The sequence below is a fragment of the Dasypus novemcinctus genome, chromosome 11 (genome assembly GCF_030445035.2).
Source record: "Dasypus novemcinctus isolate mDasNov1 chromosome 11, mDasNov1.1.hap2, whole genome shotgun sequence".
NCBI lineage: Eukaryota > Metazoa > Chordata > Mammalia > Cingulata > Dasypodidae > Dasypus > Dasypus novemcinctus.
In genome coordinates this window covers 82,104,618-82,118,946 of record NC_080683.1, presented here as the reverse complement: position 1 = coordinate 82,118,946, position 14,329 = coordinate 82,104,618, and the positions used below count along the sequence as shown (strand labels likewise).

The 14,329-nt window shown below is 37.5% G+C and overlaps 1 protein-coding gene across 7 annotated transcripts in view; it reads left to right on the top strand.

The window, feature by feature from the left end:
- Positions 1 to 1,603: 1,603 nt before the first annotated feature.
- The window catches only part of ATG5 (autophagy related 5), a 185,003-nt gene continuing 172,277 nt past the window's right edge, over positions 1,604 to 14,329 (top strand). For 4 of the 7 annotated variants that reach the window (XR_009188003.2, XR_011650105.1, XM_058307211.2 and 1 more), the window contains exons 1-2: positions 1,604 to 1,891; positions 12,433 to 12,585. Coding sequence is in view for 4 of the 7 variants with exons in the window: in XM_058307211.2 (XP_058163194.1) it covers positions 12,478 to 12,585 (108 nt within the window). In the remaining 3 variants the exon portion in view is untranslated. Of the gene's footprint in view, positions 1,898 to 12,432; positions 12,586 to 14,329 lie in introns of all 7 variants that reach the window. The other 3 variants (XM_058307210.2, XM_058307212.2, XM_071218612.1) reach the window with 3 other exon arrangements.

Below are 14,329 nucleotides of genomic sequence, written 5' to 3'. Positions count from 1 at the left end.
ATGGCAAAGACCGATAAAGACGGATGGTCCAACAATGAGCCCTTGATACTGATGGCCCTGATTATGAGCCTATGTGCCTGAAATATGAACTAGGCCTAGAGCTGCAGAGTGCCTAAGAGTGACCTCTTGAGAGCCTCCATGTTGCTCAAATGTGGTCACTCTCTAAGCCAAACTCAGCATGTAAATGCATTACCTTCCCCCCAGCATGGGACATGACTCCTGGGGATGAACCTCCCTGGCACCAAGGGATTACTACCAAGGACCAGCTGATGATGTAGCTAGAAAAAGAACTTGAATAAAAGGGTCAACTCAGATCAGCAGAATATCTCAGCCTACATGTAATATCAGGTGTTAAAACCTGCTTTTTGACTTTGGATAAAAGGGGGAAATGGCAAATACAAAGGAGTTTACATGGCTATGAGTCTCCAAAAAAGAGTCGGGAGGTCATCAGAGGGGTAATGCTTACGCAAGCCTCAGTAGTGTACCAGAGACAGCCAAAATAGATAGAAATCCAGGTACTGGTTCTCCTGAAGGCTACAGAGACCCACAGGTTCTACGGTCATGGCAGATGGCTTTGCAGTTCAGGGCCATGTCAGTTAGCCCTACTTTGGAGTTTGTGTTCCTGAGTGTGATGGAGTTGGACTCAGATATGACCTTTCTACACATTCCTCTTCTGCTACTTTTACCAGACCTGTGGCTGGCATTTGGGTTGGTGTATACTCATATGTATACGCATATGCACATGCCTCAGCAGACTTGCAACTCCTACCCTCTGGTTTATTGGACTTACCCTGGCCAGCTAACAGGGAGGTGAAGAAGGTCAACCACCACACCAGGGAGCGAAGAGGGTCTACAACTGCAAGCAGGAGAACTGCATCCACTATCCATGTGGAATATAAGCCCCCTCTTGTTGTAGAGGGGGACTGGACATAACCATCCCAGGGGACACAGAATGGAGGAATAGAGTATGGATTAGAGTGGCTTACTGGTGTTCTGCTGGGGAACTATTGTGATTAGTAAGGGAAAAAATTGTAGTATTGATGTGGAGAAAGTGGTCATGGTAGCTGCTGATGGTAGGGAGAAGGAAGAAGATATATGATGTGGGGGCACTTTCAGGATTTGGAGTTGTCCTGGGTGGTGCTGCAGGGATACATGCTGGACATTGTGTCCTACCTTGGCCCACTGAATGGACTAGGGGAGAGTGTAGACTACAATGTAGATCACTGTCCATGTGGTGCAGCAGTGCTCCAAAATGTATTCACCAGGTGCAATGAACATGCCACGATGATGGAAGAGGTTGTTGACGTGGGAGGAGAACGGTAGAGGGGTGGGGGATATATGGGGACCTCATATTTTTTGAATGTAACATTTAGGAGAAAATAAGAAAAGAAATCATTTTACCATAAAAATAAATATAATTTTCTACTTCTGTGGAACTGTTAATGTTACTCTCCCCACCATTAAGCCGTCAGATTCTCCTAAAACAGGCTGTAAAAACGCCACGGTTTTGGTCTGCACATGGGCGCGCTCCAGTCCTACCGCGCATGCTCAAGCACGGCTCCCACCTTCTCATGGGTTGGGCAGATGCCAGAGGGCAGGCCATGTTGGGCCAGTGACGTCATCTCCGGGCGCCGAGGGTGACTCGACTTGCGGTGGGCTTCCTGGGCTCTCAGGCGCTGCCGGTTGTATTCGCTGGATCCTGGAGGGAGGAAGTACAGCAGGGGCTCGATTCCGCCCACCGCGCCGGTCTCTTCTGCGGCTGCGCGGGCTGTCTGGCTTTCCTGGTTTGCGCGCCTCCGCGGGGCCGTGTGTTAGGCAACCCGTCCCACCAGCGCCAGGGACCGGTTGTCTCCACTGGTGCGAAAACCCGGAGGAGCAGCCGGCGCTTTTGGTAAGGGTATGTGAGGGTGTGTATGTCTCAGTGAAGAAATTCCTGGGGGAGGATGGTTGCGGAGCAGCCGGGTACGTGTCAGAAACGGGCGAGTGGCCGGCTGGACAAGTACTCCCTCGGGCGACGACGGCCGGATGAAGGTAGTTCCTCGGGGCAGAGGTGGTGGTTGCGAGACGCCGCCCACCGAGCGCTGGGGCCAGAGGGTGTGGCCTGTGCAGTCTCTTTCGCGGAATGTCTGTCACTGACTTGAAGTAGGTAACCCTGGGTTTTATCGCAGGCTCTGGAGTTCGGTTCAGGACTTGCATTTAGTTAGTAGAACAGTTATTTAAATCGTAATTATTTCACAGGCAATCTGTTTATGTCCGAACTCTGGGTATTTCCTCCAGGAAATTTATCTCGCATCGCAACCATTAAATCTCATTTTAATAATGTCTGGTATTAGCAAAGCCATTTTGTGCTGACAAAGCACTTTCACGTACTCTAGTTACACTTTGGGTTATTTTCAAATCATATCTGAACTTGAGGAACCTGGGAAAACTGAATTAGTTCTAGATTTTCCTGAGCGTTTGGAGATACTGCTGGTCTTCTACAGAAATCAGAACTCAGGATCTACCTAATAGCAGCCTAATTTCTAAGGCCTACCCGAATTAATTTGATAAATCTGAGTCTTTGGGACTGAGGGTAATTGAATCTGAACTGAACTATTGATTGAATTTTGAATTTGAGGTAAGGATGTGTGTTGGACTGAAGTAGTAGTTGAGAGAAATTTTAGAATTTTACGCCAGATTTAAATATGTGCTTTGATTCTCAAATGCATGCTGAATTAAAATTGGGGAAAATGAACGAATGACTCCGGATATGGGTTTTTAGAATAGTGTACACACTTAAAGTATGGGTTCATTTCATTAACTTAAAAAATACTGGGTGGGCCAAACATTAAACAAAACAGTAAACAGTAAAATAAAAATCTCTGCCATCATGAAGTTCACTCTGAGAATAGGAAAGGAGCGATAGACATCAATGTAAAATTTATTTAAAATGTGTGGTAGATGGTGAAAAGTACTTCAGAGAAAAATAAAGCAGTGAAGAGAAATGGGGAATGCTGGTAGCTTCAGAAAAAATGATACTAGAGCAGAGATCTAAAGCTAAGAAAGTAGGGTGCCATGCACATTCCAGTGGAAAGAGCTGTTAGGCAGAAGGAAGGGCAACCACACAGGTCTTGAGGCAGGAGTATACCAGTTAGTTTGGCTGGGCCAGTGACTAAAGGGAAGTGAAGTAGTAGATACAATCAGGTAAAAAAGATGGTGAGATGGGACTAGGTCAAGTCCTTGTAGGGCTTTGTAAGAACTTTGCATTTTACATTTAGTTATCTGGAGAGAAGTTTTAAGTAAAGGAGTAGCCTTATCTGATGTTTTAAAAGTATTTTTCTGATTACTTTGTTGTAAAGATAAAATGAGACCTGTTCATAAACCATTGCAGTAACCCAAGTCAAAGGTTAAGAAGACTTAGATGAGGGTGTTAATAGTGAAAGGTGGTCAGAAATGGCCATATTCTAGACTTGTTTCTAAGCTGGAGATGTCAAGAATAGGAGTTCAGCATGACTTCAGGGCTTATGGCCTGAGCAGCAAGAGTGGAGTTGCCAGTAGTGAGTTGGGGAAGACCACAGGAGGAATGGGAGATGGTAAGAAAATCTGAAACTATGTTCAGATTTGCACATGTTAACTTTAAGATGCTAATAGGTTTCCAAATGGGTATGTCAGTATTCAGTAGTATATATGAAATGTGATCAGAAGAAGTCTCTTGGCTGAAGATATAGTTGGTAATGTCTTAAGTGGTACTATAATAATACTGTTGCGCATGATCTAATAGAGTGGGAAAAATTGATATAGGAGAGAGAAGATATTCTGGCATGATGTCAGTAGTGAAGAGAAAGTGCACAAGTGGATGTGATAACTTTAAATTGGAGCATGGACAGTTTCTTAGCAGCAGTAATTCTCAATCTTATATGCCTTCCTTTTATATTTATAGTAATAACAAAAATTTGGTAGTACCTAATGTGAAATTCATAGATAACATAACTACACACCTAGTTTAAAAAAATATATCAATACTCTCTTAACTGTATTAAGAGAGAAATAATTAGAAAGTAATTTATAATAAAATATTATGTATTTCAGTATATAAATGCTTGGGCCTGTTTACATGAAAAGCAAATATATGGACCTCCGTAAATGTAGACTGTTACAGATAGAGTATTGGTGATTTAAATACCTCATGTTTTAACAAAGTAGGGAGTATGCTGGCAGAATGCTGAAAAAGATTAAGTTCAGTTTGCATTTAGTCTATATGGTTGTTTCATTCCTGAAAAATGTATCATATATTAAAACTGTGCCAAAAATATATATTAAAAACACCAGTGCCAACTAAGATAATTAAAAACATGTTTTCCAGCTCATGACTCTTGAGAGGTTGTTCTGTCCAATGCAGGATGACTGCTGACATCTCTGGTCCTTGCCTTTTTTGTTTTGTGTTTTTTTTAAAGATTTGTTTATTTATTTACACCCCCCCCCCCCAGTTGTCTGCTCTCTCTGTCCATTCGCTGTGTGTTCTTCTGTGACCGCTTCTATCCTTATCAGCAGCATCGGGAATCTGTGTTTCTTTTTGTTGTGTCAGCCCTCCATGTGTGCGACGCCATGGGCTAGCTCCACACGGGTCAAGGAGGCCCGGGGTTTGAACTGTGAACCTCCCATGTGGTAGGCGGATGCCATATCCATTGGGCCAGGTCTCCTTCCCTGGTCCTTGCCTTTTAAGTGGTGGTAGAACCTCCCACCATTGTGATATTTTAGAAATGTCCCACAGAGTTACAAAATGCTGTTGAGAATCATGGATTCATAGTAACGGGATAGGAGGAGATAGGAAACAAGATCATTAGCTGAGAGAAAGGATGAGGAGGGAGGTGTGAAAATTTGAGAAGACAGAATTATGAAATAGTGAAAATAGTGATGTAGGAGAGTGGGAGAATAAATGAGTCTCTGGGCAGCATCAGTCCACTTCTGAGGTTAATGATCATAATTTAAGGGGAGTACAGCCTAATAGGTATTTCTAGATGTTTACAAATTTACTGCTAGTAGATACTTAATATTTTAAGTAATTTCTAGGTAGTTGGGGATTTTATCAGCAAAAATATCTTCAGGTAATAGGTTAGCCTTTCTTGATAATGTAGCTTGAAAGGGACTAGTAACTTTGTGTTATATTTTTATCATACTTAACTATGCTATCTGCTGAATAACTGATTTGTTCAACAAGTATTGTTGGGTACCCTAGTCCGTACCAGGCACTGAACTATATGCAGAGAATAGAGCAGACAAGAAGATGTAGCCCCTACCCTAAAGAAGCTTATGCCTAGTAGATAGTATAATATGTTGAAATTTCTATGCTTCCAAAAAATTGCCTGCGAATTGGATGGATGGTGCTGATGGTAATATTGTGTACATATAGGGGGAAAAATATATTTCTAAAATATTGAAGTTTGCAGAATTTAAAATGTGGTACTAATTAGGAAACAGGTTTAGGTGAAAATTTTTTAAGTTGCAAGTATAGTTTTTGGATTTACGTATTTATAAATTTTTCCAGTCATTTAACAGAAATGCAGAGCCTAATTATACTATTATTGGGGATACAAAGGTAAATATACTCAGTTTCTGCTGTCATTGTAGGGAGGGCAAGATGCAGATAAACAGTAATCACAATACATTGTAGTTGGTACTAATACAGAGGTAATTAGACTAGAGTCTGTTTAGGGGAAAGTTTCCCCTAAGAAGGGGATTGAAAGAGAATTAAGAGTTGACCAAAAAAATAAGAGGGGAAGGGTGTCCCGGCAGAAGGACTATGGAATTGTAAGGAATTCATGTATTAAACACATATACCATTTATTGAGTGGTTACCTTGTGATAAACACCCAACAACCCTGTGAAACTAGAATTAATATTTTACAGGGAGGTCAGATTTGTTGTCCAAGGATGTATAGCTAATAGCTGTAAGCCAGGGTTTAAACCTCCGTCAGTCTGTTTCCAAAGCCCTTTAGCTACCATATTCTGTTGCCTGCTGCCACCATTTAAAATTTCTGTCTCTTTTCTTTATCTCTCAGCCAGTTTTTCACCAAGCTATATTCATTCTTATTTGGAATGACTGTCTCCTATCAATCCACAGCTGCCTCTTAAGGTCAGGCACTCATAACTTTATGCCTGAGCTGCTGAAATTCCTTTCTGGCTAGCCTCACTGACTCTAGCCTCTTCCTTTGTGCACTGCTACCAGATGATTGTTTTTATTTCTCCATCAAAAAACGTTAGAGTCTTTAGGCCTGTGGGATGAAGTTGAGACCCCATACTCTTTCGTTTGGTGTACTTCATGATCTAGTCTCAGTTTACAGATTCAGCATTGAAAGGATAATTGCTTTTACTTCTCAGAACTTATGGTGTGACTAGCATTATATGAAACACTTTATGGATTTTTTTTTTCCCAGAGCAACCTGCTAATTGGGTATTATTAATTCCATTTCACAAGTAAGGAAATTGAGGCTCAGAAGTAGACTGATTCACCTAGGGTCACCTGTGCTATTAAAACATGTTGTAGTGTCAGCTTTTTCATTATATATTGCTACTTCCAACCCAGAGTTTCCTAAAAAGCTGACTTCTGCCCACCGCCTCCTTTTGCTGATGCTACTTTCCCCTCCTTGGAATATTTGTCATCTTCTCTTTGCCTGTCCATATTTTATACATTTCTTCAAGTTTTCTACATATTTTAGAATTCTTTCCTGTACACTACAGGATATAATCACATTTTCCTTCTTTTTCCCTCTCTGCTAATGAAGGCTATTACAAAGCAATATTTAATTATATCATGGACATTTTGGAGTTGGAAGAGATTCTCAAATGGTATAATATATGATGGAAAAAGTACAAGATTGAAAATCTGGGTGTGGATGTGGCTTCTAAATTAGCTTTGTCATTTATTTGCCACAGATTTTAGAAAAATAATTTAATCTCTCAAATACATCATTTATAAAATGGGAACATACAGGTTTGCTGTGTGAATCAAATGTGAGACATTGTAAATTATATAGTATTTATAGTGTTACTTGATGCTTAGTCTCTAATCTACTATCATCTAGTTATTGTTATCTAATCCTACCAGCTCTTGCCTCATACTGGGGGATTCTGCTTTGTTCTGTAATTTTGTCTGCATATATTGCCTTTCCAACTAGATTTAAATATGGTAAACATTTATTGAGTCTTACTTTGTTTCAGACATTGTGTCAAGTAGAAGAGATAAAAAGATAAGTGAGACATGACTCCTTTCCTCAAGGAAGTACTTCACAATCTACTGGAGGAGACACATGTACAAATAAATGTCCCTAATATAAGCTTATAGGTACTGTAGTAGAAGAAAGGTAAAGGTGCAGTTAGGAGACAGACAAGGTAGTTATTAACTCTGCCTGAGTTATGAATAGAAGAAAGACTATTTTAAGCTGGGATCCTGAAGGATGACCAAATTGGAAGACAAGGTGGGGAAGATTACATTACCATAAGGGGAGCAATACCATGGAAAGGCATGAAAATGCATACTGTGGTTAGTAGAATTGTGGTTAGTAGAATCCTCTGGGCAGTGGCTGAGGTTTTATATATTATTATTATTTTGCATTCTCGCAGTTCTAGTATTTAACTGAACTTATCAAACTCAAATATTTATTGATCTTATATTGATTGTTAGCAATGTTCAGTGCATAATTATCAGCATTTTATATTTCCTGTTCATATTATATAATGCAGTGGGGAAAGATTGAGTTTTCCCTCTAATATTAGGAACAAGACAAGAATACTCACTGTCATCACTGTTATTCAACTTAGTGCTAGTAGTTCTAGCTAGAGCAATTAGACCAGAAAAATAAATAAATAAAAAGCCAAATAGGAAAAGAGGAAGTAAAACTCTATTTGTGGACGACATTATACTATATTTAGAAAACTCTGAAATGTCTACAGCAAAGCTACTAGAACTAAGAACTGAGTTTAGTAAAGTGGCAGGATATAAGATTAACATGCAAAAATCAATTTTAAATCTGAGGAGAAAATCAGGGGGGAAATTCCATTTACAATAGCAATAAAAAGACTCAAATGCCTAGGAATCAATTTAACCAAGGAAGTATAGGACCTATATTCAGAAAATGACAATGTAATGCTAAAAAAGTCAATGAAGACCTTAACAAATGGAAAGATATTCCATGTTGATGGATTGGATGAGTATATACTGTGAAGATGTCAGTCCTACTCAAAATGATTTATAGATTCAATGTAGTACCAATCAAAATTCCAGTGGCCTACTTTATATAACTAGAAAAGGCAGTTACCAAATTTATTTGGAAGGGAAAGTATACTCAAATAGCCAAAAGCATTCTGAAAAAGAAGAACAAAATGAGAGTGATTTCATTGCTTGACCTTGAAACATATTGTAAGTGCAGTGGTCAAAACAGCATGATATTGGCATAACGATAGACACATTGATCAATGAAAAAGAATTGAGAGTCCAGAAATAAACCCTCATCTCTGTGGCCAACTGGTTTTTGACAAACCTACCAAGTCTGTGTTAACAGGTCAAGACAGTCTCTTCAACAAATGATGCTGGGAGAACTGTAAAAAGAATGTTGGCGGGAATGGTAACAGCCACTGTGGAGGACTGTTTGGCAGTCCCTAAAGAAGTTGAACATAGATTTGCCCTGTGACCGTGCAATACAACTACTAGGTATACACCAAGAATAACCGAGAGCAATGACATGAATAGACCATAGTTCATAGCGGAGTTATTCATAATTGCTAAAAGATGGAAACAACTCAGGGCCCTATCAACCAATGAATGAGTTTACAAACTGTGGTGTATACACATGATGGAATATTATGTAGCTGTAAGAGAAAATGAAGTCTAAAACGTATAACATGGATGAACCTGGAGGGCATTATGTTGAGTGAAAGAAGCCAGGCACAAAAGGACAAATATACTATGATTGCACTGTCATGAGCTAAATATATTGTGTAATCTTATGAAGTTAATAACTTGAATATGGGTCACCAGAAAATAGAATAAGTTTAGAGAATGGAAAGCTGAGGCTTAACTAGTGTAGAATTGGTAAAGAGGATGTGTGCTAATCTTTGGAAATGAATAATAAAGGTGGAAGCACAACATAATGTTTGTAGCTAGCAGTGCTCTTAAATGGATATGACAGTGGTTGAAAAGGAAAGTCTAAAATCATACTAAAAGGAAAAGCTAAAAAATCTAACATGAGACTGTATAGCATAGTAAAAATTCATGTGAAATAAGAATATGGGTAATATTGCATATTTAAGACTGTTTATCTTTGAAACTGAACAAATGTATGCTTATGTTACAAGATGTTAATACCAGACCCCCCAAAAATTATGGGGAGCAGATGGTTCAAGTTGTTGGGCACTCACCTCCCACATGGGAGGTCCCAGGTTTGTTTCCTGATGCCTCTTGAGAAAACAAAAACAAACAATAGGCAAAACAAATGAAAAAACCAACTCAAGGAAACTGATGTAGGTCAGTAGTTGAGTCCCAGCTCCCTGCTTACGAGGTCCTAGATTCAATTTCCATCCCCAGGTACCTGAAAAAAAAAAAGAGAAACAAAACAAAAATTATACTAAATGAAAGAAACCAGACACAAAGTACTACGTATTGTATGATTCCATTTATTTAATATGAAAATAGATATTTTATAAAGGTGAAATTAGAAGCAGTGGCATATGGGAAACAAGGTACCAATCTCTCTTTTACTGGTTTTGTACCTAAAATCCACTGCAGAACTCTGGTAAACTGAGCTGAACTGCAGGACTTTAAAACCCAAAGGGTTTTTGAAGTGTTCTTCCTCCGAGTCCAACACACATCACTGTTGAGGAGGGTCTCCTTCCTAACAGAGACATTGGCCATTTATTTTCACTGTTCTTGACACATGGAAGGATAAAGCAGAAGAGAAAGCAAAAGAGTATTCCAGATAATAGAGCAAAATGATCAGATATTTTCACATCTGGCAGCTGGAAGGGGAGAGAAGAGAGCCATACCACATGCATGATGTTTTGGTTTATGGTGATCCCTGCTTACTAATAAACACAGCTAGCGTGGTGTCCTGGAATCTGACCCGATTACTCTTGCTGCTTGGAAGAGAAGGCCTTTCCCTAGGTGGCCATATCCACCTTCATTTTGAACTGTCTTTTAAATTGTATTTTCTGCCCGTTTGTTCTGAGAAGAAAAAGTCATCCAATGTAGTTATTGATGGTGACTTTTCAACTTTAAAATATATTTAAATGTTCTTGAGTTCTCTTAGGTAAGGAGCTCTTTGCAAGTTTTCTCTTCCTGAGCAAGAGAAAATCAGTCTGTCAGTTGTAGCTATTTAGATGTATCATGGTTACACCTTTGTATCAGATTTGGTTTTAGCTTCATTTGTCATAGCCCAATGTTCATTACTTTCTGCCATTAATAAATTTTTTCAAAAAATGCAAGCTGTTAATGTAACCACTGTAATGTAGTTAGTATTTCCTATTTTCAGTGAGTTAATTTTGTATGCTTTGCAAGCTTGCGAATTTTCTATGGAGTACAGAAATGCAATACGTTTGAATTTAAAAGCCTGTTAAAGTGGAATTATGTGATCGTTGAATACTGTCTATCATTAGCTTGAAATAGTGAATTGTATGGGTATATTTAATGAAAGTTAAAACGCTGGTGTACTAGAAGGAGCACTCTTAATTCAGGCCACCAGAGTTTGTAGCCTGTTTGTTTTAGTGCTTTTGTGACATTGGATAGATTTTCTTATCTTTCTCAGTTTGTTTCCTTGTTGATGATGACATTGCATTTATATGACCTCCCAAGATGTCTTTTAGTTAAACATAGTGATGCAAAATTCAACTCTACACAGGTTTTTCTCTGTCTAATTCATTTTTTTGCAGTTTTTAATGTACTTGGCTTTGATTAGAGGAAGAGAAAAGAGAAAACAAGTGCCTTGAATAATTCAGTGTTAATAATTGGTATTTGGCTGAACTATAAATTTATTTGAAAATTTTCCTGGGGCTATATTATATAATTAGCATATGAAAGATGGAATTATTATTTGGGTAAGGAGAAGGATGTATTTTTTAAAAATTCAAGCTATTTCAAATTAAAAAAATAAAGTAACTGACAAAAGGCAGCTCAACAAGTTATGGAAGCATTACTCCTAAAAAGTTCTATTCAGCCACTTTTATCTAATTCTAACAACCAACTCAATTGTTTTTCCATTGTTTAGAAAGATACATAGATGAATAGAGATTAGTTCAATTACGTAGTCAAGGTCTCCTTACTGAAAAAAATGAAGAGAAAAAAATACCTAAACCTATTCATATCTCACAACCAAACCCCATTCCCCCCCTTTTTTTACCTTTAGTATTAATATAGTACTTTCTTTGCTTTTGCTGCAAAAATGTAACAATATTGTTAATTACAGTGTACAAATTACTTTGTTTTTCCCATGTATCAACCCATTCTTAACACCTTGTAGTAGAACTTTCCTTTATTCATATTATAGTGGAAGGATGTTGAATATTAATATCCAAATGCCACCAATTGAGTTACTCTGAACATTTCTTATCTGCAATATTTACTCCTCCATCATTTCCTCATATATCATGGCGTTATTTAGTTTTAGAACAGTGCTGGAAGACACTTGGATATTATCAAGGCCAAAAGCCATGCCCCTCTGTCATACCTGGAATATTTCAGTTTACAGACTTAGAGCTGTTTCTGTGGTATAGGGAAGATCCTAAATTCACAGTAGACACAACACTTATTTCATAGGGGCAGAGAATTGTGAACTGAGTTTGTAGAGTCGGTAGGATTTGAAGTGAGATGATAGGCAGGGGGAATGGTGGAGCAGAGGGCAAGATGTTTGGGGGTCCACTCTTGCTAAAGGGTTTCTATGAAGAAGTGTAGTAAATGAGACTGGAAATATTGGTGGGATTAAATTGTGGACAGGATGAAATCTAGAAGGAGGAATACATTTATATAAAGATTTTTCCAAGATGAGAGAGATGTGTATTTTTGGCAGAAATATATTAGATAGGGATTAAATATATTGGATGGGGCACAATAAGATCTTTGGGATTGGGCTGTATAGCATCTTAGGGCATAGGTAAAGGGTCCACTTTAGGTGAGCGATAGACTCTTGTTCTCTTAGGGCTTGAGAGAATGATGCAAATATAGTTTGACTTTGGCTATGGCCATTACGTGCACACAGTAGCATGTGTAATTTTGAATTGATTACTTTTTATGATTGCTTTAAATAAATAATAGTTCTGCATTTAGAATCTGCTATATTGAATTATGTTCACACAATTTTTAGAAATGAATAATCTTTATGGCATTCATTTTTTCCTATAATATTTCTTTGCTCTGTAGTATTTCATTCATCCCTGCAAGGCTGACTGTGTTCTTTGCTTAATTTTCAGTTTGACATTGGTTGGAAAAGAATTTAGCCTATATGTACTGGAAGAATGACAGATGACAAAGATGTGCTTCGAGATGTGTGGTTTGGACGAATTCCAACTTGCTTCACACTGTACCAGGATGAGATAACTGAAAGAGAAGCAGAACCATATTATGTAAGTATGTTGATGGTGGCAAATTGGATATATAACTTTGATCATTTTGTAAATAAAGCTCTAAGAACCTGGAAGTGGCTACCTAACAATTTATATACAATTAATACATGCTCATTATAGTAAATTAGAAAATACAGATAAACAAAAAGAAGGAAATTTTAAACCACATGTAATTCTACCACTAAGAGGAAAAAAACCACTGTTGGCATATTGATGTTGGCTGTTCTTGACTCTTTTCTTAGACATATATAAAATATGATGGAATCATAAACTATGTACTGTTTTATAACAGCAAACTATTTTGAAAATAATTGGTTTGGGCTTTCATTCTTTTGTATATGGGTGATTCCAGGCAACTGTTTAACTAAATATTTTTATAGTTCAAAGAACCTATATTTTTAATAATATATATTATAAAGTGCTGCATATAGACTTGTAGGTTTGAATTAATAGATTAACTGTTCTAAAAAAGTTTCAAATACCTTCTGGTTTTAGTGTGCTTTTTTTCCTTTTCTAAGTGCATATGTAATAGGCATAGACATTCTCAGTTGTCTTTATTCTAATTTTTCTCTTTTTTTGTCTCAGGTACACATAATATTGTTTACCCAGAGATATCTGGAAAAGTAGAAATGAATTGGTGGTGATGTAGTATTTCTTCTGTTTTACTTTAATAAAGCTTGTCCTTTGCTTTTCTACCTCATCTGTTGAGAGGCAGCACTACTCCTCAGCCTCTTCCCACTGCGGGAAGTCAGACTGTTGGAGGAAGCTACTTAAGGAGCTTCATTCAATAACGTTTTTGGGTATAACTTACTCATTGCATCCTCAGAATCTGGCATGGGGTGGTAGCTATTCAGTGAATGAAAACCTCCCTAGATTCATGTTGGAATTTTGTTTTAAATGGTCTTTTTGGATTTTCTTACTTGAAATGATAATGTCAGAGAATTTGGCAGTCTTTGTTACTAGTACCTGGTAATCATAGCTACTTATATACACTTGAGTCCTTTTAGCTTTGGAACTATCAACAGTTTTCCTCCTTTAGAAAAAACTTTCTATAGTGAGAAAGTATGGTCATAGTTTATTTTTAGAATAATTTAATTTGCTAGATGTATTTTTTTCTGTTCTCTTGTAATATGGGTTAGTCTCTAATTCTTGTTTTGTTTCCAGATTCGTTTTTGCTGTTTCAACTAAAATCTTTATCCTTGGATGACTTTCTAGTAGGGTTTAAACAGAGGGGTGTATGTGTATAGTCAGTCAGAATGAGGAAAACAGATATTAGTCTATTTATTTTTAAAATCAGATATTTGCACTTTAAAACTTCTTGTAGTTTTAAAAAAACCCACATAAAGAACATAGTTGGTTTTTTGTTTTGTTTTGTTTGCTTCTTCATAAACGAGTCTGTTTAAAATCTAAAAAGGTTTGTTTTGAGAACGATGGGGGTAAGTTGTTTTTTAACTGTTTCTTGTCGAATTGAACATGGCAAAGTGTTGGTGGGTAATTAAGAGGAAGAGGATTTTGTTTGTCTTGTAATTGTTTCTAAACTCTTCAGTAAGTCGTCCTAATTCTTTACCCAAAAGATACCCCTTTATGGATTGTACTTCCAAAGAATATTGGATGACAGGCTTATAGTAAATATCAAACAAAAAACTAGGATTTAAAATCATATAGCATAATCCAAACTTTGCTTCTTAAATACACACATACCTAAACATAAATTAATGCATAAGGAAGAAAATATGTAAAAACA